The 13,139-nt window shown below is 39.3% G+C and overlaps 1 protein-coding gene across 1 annotated transcript in view; it reads right to left on the reverse strand.

Moving 5' to 3' along the window:
- LRP1B (LDL receptor related protein 1B) overlaps nt 1-13,139 on the reverse strand; it is a 3,812,342-nt gene that overhangs the window by 190,369 nt on the left and 3,608,834 nt on the right. Inside the window, exon 81 of the mRNA XM_078683424.1 lies at nt 3,258-3,374. Coding sequence (XP_078539550.1) covers nt 3,258-3,374 — 117 coding nt within the window. The remainder of the gene's footprint in view (nt 1-3,257; nt 3,375-13,139) is intronic.

Below are 13,139 nucleotides of genomic sequence, written 5' to 3' on the forward strand. Positions count from 1 at the left end.
ACTTACACAAAACTGTAAGTTTACTTTTGTGAATAAGGCCCAGTGTGTTTATGGAAATCGTGAATCATACCTCCTTCTCTGCATATAAACAAATAGTTGAATGATTGATGAAAAAGCCTTTTTGTAATCTAGTTGGTTAGCCAGCCTTAGGCATATATCTGTCTGCTGGATAAGGCTTGAAGTGCATCTGGCCATGGTTTTGACACTATAGAATAAATCATGACTCCTGACCATAGAGCCTATAGAAACTGTAGTTTTTCAGGATTTTTACAGCATGGTAAACCTATTTTGTGAGTCTCACACGGACATGCTTGGCATGCGAATATGGTCACCTGTCAGCATGGAGGTATCTTCTGTCATCTATTTTATATCTGGATGAATATATATCCAACAGGTTCATGGATGCTCCTCTAAGGCACCCGGTATACTGCTAGGAGTCTAAGGGCCTGATTCACATTCTCTTTTGCGCACGTTTATTCATTTATTTGTATTCAAAAAGTATGAGTTGATAGTAAGTTTAAAACTGTGGAAAATCTGCAGTCGGGGGGGAGTACTCCACTCATAAAAAGATAGGACAGGACTATCTTATTATGTGTGGAGTTCTCTGCTTCGACTACAGACTCTCTGCATCCATAAACTTACTATTAACTTTTGCTTTGCGACCACCAAAAATTGGGTAAACATGCACAAAAGTGAAAATGTATTTAGATTTAGGCTCAAGGTCTTTAGTAAGGTATCACAAAGCATGGTGATGCAGTCCTTTATGTACTATAGAGAGGTGTTGAACTTTGCTCTCTTGTGCGGAAGCTTATGTTATTTCATTAATTTTTGTGTCATAATGTCGTGATGTCTTAGGCAAAATATAAGACCAAACAATTAGGTTATAAACACTTTACAGTTTGTCAAGGGTTTTCCTTTGATGTTCTTTCACAATAGCCTATGTCAGATGACAAGCAACTATTAGAAAAGAATTTTCAAAAAGGTGTAAAAAGTAGAGGACGCACTTGACAAGCACGTGGTGAACATCATACACTTACTTTGCACAGCTTGCTATAAGACAATAATAATTCTCCTCTACTTTGATATGACTCTTCATGACATCGATGTACACCGGTTCATCAATAATATTGCTGAGCCAGATTAGCAATGTAGGGATTAAATACTCTCCGTGAGACAACAGATCCAATGTCAACTCTACATGCGATAATCGGGGCCATGGAAAAGATGGAGGTGCTGAATCAAGAATTTTCAGTTTATTTATGACAGGACATTTTCAGTTAGCTAGTAAGACTTTATGGTCACAGGAATTAAATTCTTTGTAAGGAGAAATCAGGGTGCAAGTGTTCTTTATCTCTAGGGAGGTGAAGCTCCTCTCAGATGTTAAGTAGTGTTCCTTCTTTCTTCTTCTGCAAGGATTTTTCGATTGTAATTGCTGATTTATTGGTTTTCATAGTTCTGTTCTCTCTCTTATTCCTTTATTGTTATTTTCTCTTCCAGAACTTCCACCTCCTTCCTACCTCTCGAGCTTCTTGTCATGGACTCTGCCACCCTCTTTTTATTGTTTTTGATGTATTTATTATCTTTAAGAAGCTTTGTATTAGTGTACATTCACATTAAAATAAAAAATAATGTGGCAATAATGCAAAAAATGAAGTCAGCATCCTAACTAGAAACTACGCAGTCGAAGATTAATTTCCAAGTGAATGGATGGCAGTTTTGGGGCTACAGTCCACAGTGCTTTGGAGATACAAAAAGTAAGATAGCGCTCTTTACAAGACTGTTTTATTTTGTATTTTCTTATCAAAGGAATGCTGTTTCGGATTTTGGAGAAAGGAGATTCAATGAGGGTGATGGTTTGGATGCCGTTTAGACAGGAATAACCATATTAATAACTTGGAATTTGCATATAAACCTTTTCATAAAATAGTAAGTTCTTAGGATATACTCATAAAAAGGGGTTTAGGAGAGTTGCATTTTGAGTTTCGTTTGTGCAGAATGTGACTTTGTCCACTAACATGTTTTCTAGGAGACAATCGAATTTTCTCTATTTTGCTCATGTAGAATGGCTTGAAAGAAGGATCTGATTGCAAGGGAGTTGGTGGCACTTGGGGGCATATCAACAAGGGCGTTATCAAAATTTTTTTGGCTTTAAAAGCCAAAGAAGTGGAGATAAAACTATCGCCCCATTAACAAGAGGGTGTTAACATGCATAATCGCATGTTAGCACCCTTTTTCCTGACGCCTCCCTTTGCATCTTTAATGAGATGCAAAGTGTGCATTCCAGACCTAAATATCGTGAGAAATGTCGCCAACCGACATTTCTACAATTAACAAGCTGCACGCTAAACGGCATAGTGATAAGAAAAGTAGCGCTAACCTTGGTTATCGCTACTTTCCTTACGCCTGCTTTTCAGTCTGACTTAGCCATTATATCCAATGGAAGGTGGATATGATGGCTAAGTATGCCCTGTCCGATCATCAAGCTATCGCCAAACGTTGTGCGTTTATCACTGGCTTTCCAGCGATAATAGCACATTTGGCGCTTTTGACATAAGCGTTGCTGATAGTACGCTATCTCAGCAATACAATCCAGCGATAGCTGGCGATAATTATCCTCACGCTAAGCATGCTGAGCGATAATTATCGCCGGCTCTTGCTGATATGCCCCTAAATCTTTTTAAACTCGAAATAGCTCCTTTGTTGATCTTTGCCTTTGGTTAATGCCAGTCTCAGTGAGTCAGTCAAGCTTTGTCCTGCCATTGCTGCCAAAATGTTATGTGCAGTGTCACCTCAACTTTGTTCATTCTTGGAAGCAAACACCGTGCTCTGCTGTGTGACAGCGAGCCTAAGTTCTTCCTGCACTCCAGGCCACTGACCGCACTGCAGTGTTTCATTTAAGTCTGCTTAATGTTATGAATTTAAAGTTACAGAGCTAGGTGGAGAAAATTCTATTTAAAAATACATATAGAAGGAAGCCAAGTTTTCCCACTGAAAACACTGTATGCGTGCTTTGAATGTAATGCATTAGACGTGGACAAATAGCGTGAAAAAACTAATATTGTTCATAAATGTTCAGCTAGGTTGTCATTTGGCCATATCAGTACAATACATGAGGGCAACCTTACATAAAGATACTACCTCACTAACAGTATCAACATATTTTATTGTGTATTTTGTATTCTTTTTATCTTGCTTTATTTAACATGTTCTTTGCCCTTTAGAATATTTAATTGCAGTTTTAGATAAGCACAACTTACCATGTTTACTGCTGACAGCTATTACTGTATCTGATCCATCAAACCGGATGCTGCCAATAACTGAAAGCTCAAAGTCAGCCCAATACAAACGTTCACTGTAATGATCAACCACAAGACCTGAAAAAAATCAAGGAAATGTGTAAATATTTCTAAATGCTCCTTAAAGAATTATATTAACTGTTCTAAAAATGTCCATTTTTTTCCTCAAATATGGCATTTTTAATTATAGAGACATGCATTTCACAAATACCTTATCTGTAGCTATATATTTATACCGCAGTGATTAATTACAGATTTAATATTTCATTATTGTATTTCAAAATAATAAAAATATTATGCATGGATGTACTTGCATACTGTAGACACCAGTGGCAGTATTATGAGGGACGAGAAGTCTGAGAAAAGTTCTCAGTATGGCACATTTGCCAGGTTCGTGCATACCTTATGGAAGCTGTAGCATTTGGGATTACAACGCTTTCCATCGACTAACGGGGGTGTTAACGAAAGTAAGTTACTTGTGAGTAATTTGCACATGTATATTTACTCTTACAATTTTGAGTCACTACTACTTTTGGCTATTCACAAAATCTGAATGTAAAGTTAGCAACAGAGTTAAAATAGGAAATAATGGAGGTAGGGACTTAAAGATAAACCAAGTGGGAATTATATTACATGTAATTTCATTTATTTACATATGTTGAAAAATATATAGAAATAGTACTTTTTTATCTAATTATACAATATTTACCTTTTTAGCCATTTAAGAATTAATGTGACAATACATTTAAAAATGAAATATCATTGCACTGTTTTTAACATGATTGATTTCAATTGGAGGGTGTTGCAGTACCAGTGGTTTGCAATGTGTGGTGTTGGACTTACTTCAGCTCTGAGCTGGAGTACTTTACAACCAGTTTGGGTCCCTGCTTGGCTGTAATAACTTTAGAACTGCAGTTTGTGAATAGGAATAGACTTCCTCTTTTGTGCCATGGGTAGATTTCCCTGCTTAAAACCATGCTTAAGAATCTGTTAACCCCCCTTACTCCTCCCTATTCCGCTCCCCTTAGTAGTAAGCATTACCCATGTTCCAGGTGCTCCTCTTTGACCCTCCCACATTTACTATTAAAACGTAGACTTACTTGTGTGGGAAATCTGCATTTGGGGAAATGATCTCTGCACAAAATAAGAGAGGAGAGGCCTGGGCATAAACTGATCAAGTAGGTTTGTTAATCACATTTTCCATGCTGCAAAATGCACTACTAAATACAGTTTGCTACTATGCCCCAATATAGTAAAGCCACCATCCACCCATGGCACATTCACTGAGAGAAATTAACAAATAGGCACATGGTGTATCCCATCCAAATAAGACCTCCTTGACCACAATAAGTCAAAGACTTCGGGATGTATCATGTTAGCCTGTGCTGGCTCAGCACTAAGCTGAGAATCTGAATCTTTGTGCTTGCAGTTTGTGAAGTCAAATTCATTAAAAACAATATATTTCTGAGTTAGACTATTATTTTAGACAGTACAACTCAAAAATATAAAGAGGTAAAAGTCGCTCAGTGCTTCTGAGCTATGTTTTCTGAAAATGAAGCACTAACTTCAAGATATGTTGGGCTGAATATATTTGTTTTACATGCTGCAGGCAAGTTAAAACAAGTGACAGCGGATCCCCTTCCTCCCTAGTTAATAGGGACTATTTGTATTTGAAATATTTATACCCTGATAAAGACAAATGCTAAATCTATTGGTAGTTAAAAGAGATTGGCACATCACAATATTCTGCTTTAAAATGTTTATCAATAACAAATTCCCTATGAGGATACTATTCTGCATTTAAACTATGTATAGCTGCTCCAGGTAATCTAGCAGGACATCGAACACACAAGCCATATGCAGGAATATAGGCTGTTTACATGAAGTTCCCTTAGGAGAAAATCTGGCTACTGGTTGCGGGGGAGAGAGTGAAACCCTACTCAAACAGCAACCATGATTCTTTTAGGGTGTAGTCAAACAAACCCAAATTACCCTGTGACTAACCGTTTGGCACCTTGGCACAAAAGCAGTGAGGTGTAATTTAGAGGCAATGAGTGAATTTGTTTATGCAGCAATTCACACAGGAATAAGTGAAACGCTGCACAAGAAAAATCCCACATCAATTTAGAATAGAGCAAATTTTAATAAATAACTTAAGACCAAAAAACAAAAATGTTATCAGTAGAACAGGAGGTATGTGATTTTAAATATTTAAGTGAAAATAGTGCCAAAAACCATAAAGAACTAACTGTGGTTATTCTGTTGTGCTAGACTTGAACAAAGTCACAAGTTCAGGCTGACCATGATGGAGTGCAGGCTGGCTACATTGACCCAGTTAGTCCTGCTGAACAAAGCCCCTTAATTCCTGGTTGAGTAGGATTGTGAGATCCTGTGTTGAGGGTGCGTCATGAAGCGACTGCTATGAGGAGTTCCAAGGCTGTGATGTGAGGTTGTACATTATTGTCGAGAATGTTGTCGACGAAAGGCTTGAAATGTGAAGTCCTGCATCAAAGATGTGTTGCACACCAGCTGGTTCAAAAGAGGTTGAGGGGCTTTCGATGTGAAATCCTGAATCATCGTTGATGTGCTCATTGGCGAGGGGCTTGCAATGAGGAGATCCCGCATCAAGGATCCTTCATGCCGTAGCGGTTCTGAGGAGGCTGCAGGCTGTGATGCATTGTCCTGCATCATGGATGAGTCCTGCAGCACTCCAGATGCAGAGTTTTGTGAGATGATTTGTTGTTCCGCCTCAGGCTACATTAACTGCGTTGGTTCTGCTGGGACCCCAGCTGGGGAGGTAGAGCACCTTCAAGCCCACTTTCAAGGGTCCAGGACTGGGGTACACCAGCTGGGAGAGTCTTGCTGCTGGGTACAAGGTTGTTGGAGCCTGTTCTGTCCCTGAAGATTTGATCAGGAGGCCAGCCAACTAGCTATTGGAGTCCTAGGTCCTAGGTTCAAGGTGCAGGTCCGTTCCTTCTTACTCAGGGTGCAGGGAATCAGAATGACAGCCCTTCTTGCAGTACAGCAGCACAGCAGTCCTCCTTCTGAGACTTCCACAGGTCCAGAGGTGCACTGAAGAGCTGAATCTGAGGGTCCATTATTAAAGATTGTGCCCAATTTGAAATAGGAGAAGGTTCTGGAGGTTTCAAGCCCCCTGGGGTGGCAGGCAACCCCTTCCTTGTAACCCTGGCCCCAACTTGAGTGGTGACACAAAAGAATAGCGACAACCCCTCTGTGAGTGTTTTAAGGCAGAGCCTTTGTGGTGTGCAAGATTGGTAGGTGATAGCTGTTCCTCCTTATTAATTCAAAGTGGCCCATTCTGCCAACACCTACCCTCCCTTTGTCTTACTGTCTGGGAGCAATACACAAAGGCCAGCTGCCAGCTACACGTTGTCATGTGACCTAGGGACAGGATGCAGGCACCAAATGGTTATCACAAGATAATGCCAATTTTCCAAAAGGAGCATTTTTAGAATTTTGACTTAAAATCCAACTTTACATTAAAGAGAGATTTAAATTACGATTGCGTAGACATCAAACTCAACCTGTTCTCCTGCTTTCAAATGAAATTATCACTTAGTAAATGTAATAAGGAAACCCAAAGTTATAACCTGGGGGAGACAGGCCTTGCAGTAGTGAAAAACAAATGTAAGATTCATTCACTACTAGAACATGTAAAACTTAGTAGTATGCATCCAACCTTTTAAAACACACAGCACTCTGGCCTCTGGGCTGTCCAGGGCTTATCCTAGGGGTACCGTCTATTAAAGAAGGAAGTTTGGGACAGGTAAAAAGTTTTTTTTGCCAGGTCATAAAGTACATTTTAAAGTTGTACACACAGGCTTCAATGCCAGGCCAGAGACCTGCTTAAATGGATTTTTAAGTGGGTGGCATAACCAATGCTGCAGGTCCACTAGTGGCATTTACTTTACAGGGGACTTACATGTAAATTAAATGTGCCAATTGGGCTCAAGCCAACTATACCATGTTTATGAGAGTGAGCAAACACACTTTGGCACAGGATAGTCCTAAAATAGCCAACAACAAGCTGGTTCAAAACAGGAGGAGGAAGGCAAAAGATTTGACCCTGCAGAAGGTGCCAAGTCCAACACCTTGAAATATGTGTTGTGTAAATAATGCTCTATACTTTCTAAATTTATTTCACACAATAATATATAGTGATAAAGGCCAAAATGTCTTTGAAAGGATCTTTACTTTTTACTAAACCCATGCATTTGACAGTTGTATACTGCTCTTTAATGTCTGTACTATTGGCAGTCAATCTGGAAGAGAAAGAAAGGACCTGGGTTCAGGTATTAATTCACAGATAGGGGAAACTGGGCTGCATATTCTTTTGTTGTCTCTCATGACCTTTCTCATCTCTAGCAGTCTCTTTGATCTCTTTATCCTTGTGTATATGACTGGAAAGGAGAACTCAACAGAGAAAAGCGGAAAATGGCTTTCTGCACAAAAACGTGTCCTTGTTACGCAGGCCTCTTTGCACCATTTTGCCAGGGAGCCTGCATTAGCTCTAGGCTGCCTGAAGTGCAGGGCCGGACTGGGAACCGAAACCGGCCCTGGCAAAGTGCTCGGCCGGCCTCCCCCTTCCCCCCCGGGGGGGGGTTGGGGGGTGCGACCGCGCTCTTTAGTAGGGCCGGTTTTCGGCCGATTTTGTTACAGTGCCGTTTTTGCAGCTATGCTGCAAAAAACGACCCTGGAACAAAACCGGCCCCCTGGGGCCCAAAACCAGCCTCAACCCTCACGGCCGACCGGGGGATTGCCCGGTGCCTGCAACGGCCAGTCCGGGCCTGCTGAAGTGTACCAGTGCTATGTGAAAGAAGAAGTGCACCATATCATAGTAAATATGGCACATTTCTGCTCTCTCACTTTCACTCAATGCAGCACAGGAAGTTACCTTGCTGCACTGGATAACATGAAAGTTTTGTAAATTTTGCCCTTATAGCTTATTCATATGGCCTAAATAGTGCAGTACAAATAGTTCATTTATAAGCTCACAGGGTTGGTTGCTGACATTTTTATCACATACAAATTGGAGATCATCATCAGGACTAGGCAATATGAAAGAAAGCTCGAGCAAAATACTATGGGGACACTGTGAATACAAAAGTGAGAGAGAAAAAGGGAATCCAGGAGAAAATGATGGCCTAATGGCAAGGGAATCTAAAGACACAAATTCTAGGAGGAAAGCATGAAATCCTCTTAAGTTTCAGAACTTGGTCTCAAAGGGGAAATAAAAAATATAGAGAGCACAGGTTAAGGAACTGCAAGCATCAGCCTCGGTGCAGATGGAAACAATGTCCATGAAACTTTTGAATTACCTAGCTCAGAACCCTAATTCTAGTGAAAGGTGGGGAAACCTGCTTAGTAAAATGATGGATGAGTGACTGAAACTCAGGAAGAAAAATGGAACAAAATATGAAAAGGCTGTAAATTTGAGAGGTACACATGGATAGCAAAATGCTGTATCTGAACCAAATAACCCCTAGTGGATACGCTGTCATAAGAAGGCTGGCCAGTAATGTATGGGTGGTACCCTAGTTATTCCACAATTAAAAAGGCATTTTCTTCAATATCGAGAAGAGTGAAGTAGCTATGTACAAACAAACAAAGGTTAGGGTATGGGAAACAATAAAAATGGGGAAAAAGCATTGCTCAACTATGTCCATATTTTTAAATAGCCAGCTGCCATGAATCATTTGTTAAGCTGGATCAATCCTAGAGGTGTGGGGTTGAGTGGCGCTAAAATGTCGGAGATTGAGAGTTGGTAAGTACATGGTAGAATGATCGTTAAGCAGTGTTATGAAAAGGCAGATCAGAAACTCTAAGGGGCCTTCATGAAGTCTGCTGGGCCTGGCAACTCCTCAGAAAGCTGTTTTAGGACTTGATATCTTAAGGGGTAGCAAGGTCAAGCAGTCAGTGCATACTCGTGGAGATGGTGTATGGTAGGAAACCAGCTACAGTGTGTCAACCCCATTTAAAACAAAATGCACACGGACTTCTTTGTTTTTACAAAGGACATTAGTGAACCATCTCCTGTGTACAACAAACATAAAGTGGCCAATTTTATGGACACTTTACATTCTGTAATGAAATATTACCTACTCTGTTACTTACACTAAAAAAGTAAAATGGGTTTGTCACCCAACCAGCCCTAGTGCCAAATCTACACTGTAATGCAAGTCAATGATATGTGATTAGGATGTATGACGTTACAACGCATACATTCACAACGCATACCATTACAACAAAACTTTTACAACGCAGGATCCATTACAACGCATGCCATTACAACGTAGCTGCTATTACAACGCATGCCATTACAACGTAAGTATGGTAAGTAATTTATAGTGTAAGTGTGGGATAGTGTAGGGGTTAAAATTACTATTCTAACTCCAGGGGGGCGTAATAGTAGGGTAAGTGTTGGATGGTGTAGGGGTTAAAATTAAATTAAATACTTACTCATACTTACGTTGCAAAAGGGGAGAAAAGCTGAGACACAGCTGTAGTTAAGGTCCAGCTTAAATTGAGTCCTCTTTCTGGTGCTGGTAGATGAACTGCCCAGAGGGAGTGAGCCTGACAGAAGGATGTGAGGCACAGTATGCTCTGCAATATTTTAACCAGTTTTCTTTACATAGTTCCTCGCTGATGAGTCTTCTGGATGTACTGGAGTGATCGCGTAAAAAAAACACAAAGGTCTTTTTGCAGATGTCCACCCCCCTTTTGCCCCAATTTGAACTACTAGATGCTGGTTTTCAACTCTGACAAACTTGGCGATTTATTTATTAATTTAATTATTTACCGCTTGCCGTTGTATGTCCGAATCCACTACCCCCCACCCTGCCCAGCCCCCGCCCCCACCCCCGCCCCACGGCACTCAAACCTTACAAAACACTTATGCAGCGTGGCTTTACAAGTTTAAACTGCCCTAAATTTGCAAATGTAGGCCATATTTTTAGCTATCTGATTCACTAATGGTGGCCACTTTCAATTTCATTTTAATATGGAACTTGGGCAGAGATGATTTTGTGAGGCGATTTTAGAACTGACAGCGAAAAAGCCGTGTACATTTATAATATGTTTTGCAAATAAATGGAATCTTCATTGCTCAGGGGAGCAAGAATAATTTATCCAAATGTCATGGTGGGGTTAATCAAGCATATTTTGTGTGTTTATTAAATTGTTTCAATTTTGGCATGTAGTCTGGTTTTCGTTAAATTGAATTATATCATCGAGTCAAAATGTACCATTTCTAGGGTAGTCCAATAAAATATTATGAGAATGAAATGTGGGGCCTTGATTTTTAGTTGCCTAATCTAACCTCTGAAATTTTTTAGAAGAACTTCGTGGCTGTAATAATTTATATCTACTGGCCCTCAAAACATAATGTTTAACTTCTGTTTTAAATGTAACTTAAAACAGTAGCAGAAATGTGTCAGGCATTGCTGGTGGAATTAGCATCATAAAACGCGGATACATTCCTGTGAACTAGCTTCTTCGCAAGGGCTTTATTGCTCAGTTAAGCAGCTCGGCTTTATTATAAGTGCCCCGTGATTAACTTTCTCCGAATCACATTAAACCAGTCCTATTAAAATATCTGATGCATTAAATGACTTCATTGCATCCTGGTACATTTTATTGTTGCATCATTGCCACACAAGAGAGCATCCCTCTCAAAACGGTTACATAACGCCGAAAACCTGCACTTTCACACATTTGAAAGAGATTGTCGCAGAACATTAAAATGTAATAAAGTGCTTATCATAAATGTTGTAGCCAAAGTTTTCATTATATATATATATATATATATATATATATATATATATATGTAATATATATATATATATATATGTATATATGTATTCACTGAAAAAACCATAGGTTATAGACCATATATAGTTAGGAATTAGCATTTACAAAACCTTATTTTACTCACACAAAACCTTTGAAATTCCATATATAGTTAGTTGCACTAACTATATATCGCGCACCCGCAATCCACTGCTGATGATGTCACATATTACATCATTCATGACATGGTCAGTGACATCACTTATGACATCACTGATGACATCTCAAATGACATCACTGATGACATCACTGATGACATCTCAAATGACATCACTGATTACATCACTGATGACAACATCCAGTGACTGTATTTTTCTGTAAAGTTAAAATATGTCTTACATATTTAAGAATGAGTGGATGTATAAGTGTCTGGATGAAGGATTTAGTAGGTGCATGACTGACTGTATGAGTGATTGATTAAATGTGTCTCACTGAGTGCATGGGTTAGTGACTAAACTGTCTTAATTTGTGCATCATTATGTCTGTTGTTCTGAAAACTACTGCATGTGTTCTTCAGTAGCTATATGAGTAACTATATGGGTTATTGATTGGTTGCCCAAGTATTTGTATGGGAGACTGATTGTGTGTGTGGGTGGCTGGGAGGTGTATGACTCTGTGCATAGATGTGTGAGCAGTTGATTCACTAGATGTATGGGTTCAAAAGTGCATGTGGAAACAGCTGTATGGGCGGTTGACTGTGTGCATCAGTGTATTGGTGAGTGAATAGATATCTCAGTGCTACATGTCAAAATAAGTACATATGTAAAACACAGTACTTGTGAGACTTGACATATATAAGTAACTGTGCATAAGAGCCAGTGAATGTGTGAGTGGCTGTATGCATCATTGTGAACTTGTATCCAGGATTGTATAAGAGAGTAAATATGTTTTAGTATATGTTTGAATAAGTAAGGTGTGTATAACTGTATAGTTGAAAAAATGGAGGTGTGATTGATTGTTTGCATGACTGACTAGGTGTGTGTGTAACTTCATGGATGAGTAACAATCTGTGAGTCTGTGTTTACACTGAGTGTATCTAAGGTTATATTAGAGTCTGAAGAGGTTCATCGTATTATCACATGAATGATGTCATCAGTGATGTGATCAGTAATGTCAAATGAGATGTCATCAGTGATGTCATCAGTGATGTCATTTGAGATGTCATCAGTGATGTCATCAGTGATGTCATCAGTGATGTCATCAGTGATGTCATTTGAGATGTCATCAGTGATGTCATAAGTGATATCACTGACCATGTCATGAATGATGTAATATGTGACATCATCAGCAGTGGATTGCGGGTGCGCGATATATAGTTAGTGCAACTAACTATATATGGAATTTCAATGGTTTTGTGTGAGTAAAATAAGGTTTTGTAAATGCTAATTCCTAACTATATATGGTCTATAACCTATGGTTTTTTCATTGAATTTTCAAGGTTTTGTAAATGCTAATTCCTAACTATATATGGTCTATAACCTATGGTTTTTTCAGTGAATTTCAATGGTTTTTTAATAGCAAATATCATAAGCTGTCGAATGTCAAGTACATGGTAAGAAAAAACATTTTCGTGTTTATGCACACTGATCTGCTTTGAATGCTGCCCCCCCTCCCTCATTTCTATTAGGAGTACTCTCTCTTTGCAGATAGTGAAAGGTAGTTAACGCAGGCCTTTGCCCCCGTTGTAATACGTCGTGCCTGCTTCTCTCTCCATTTGATTGATTGTTATCCAAGCATTTACTGTTTTAGAATTGGTTCTCTTTGGTTCATTCTCTATTTACAAACAAACACAGAGTCGCAATACTCTGTTTAGTCTTTGCAGATAACGAAAAATCGTGTAAAAAAACAAAAGGAATCGAGCAAAATCAGTAGGCCACTAATGGGATCTCTTTTTGACCTCGCTAAAATAGAAACATTAGGAACAACCCCTCATGACAAATACGAAACTAGTGAGATGAACTGAACTCCACACCA

Source organism: Lissotriton helveticus, chromosome 3_1 (genome assembly GCF_964261635.1).
Source record: "Lissotriton helveticus chromosome 3_1, aLisHel1.1, whole genome shotgun sequence".
NCBI classification, from domain to species: Eukaryota; Metazoa; Chordata; class Amphibia; order Caudata; family Salamandridae; genus Lissotriton; species Lissotriton helveticus.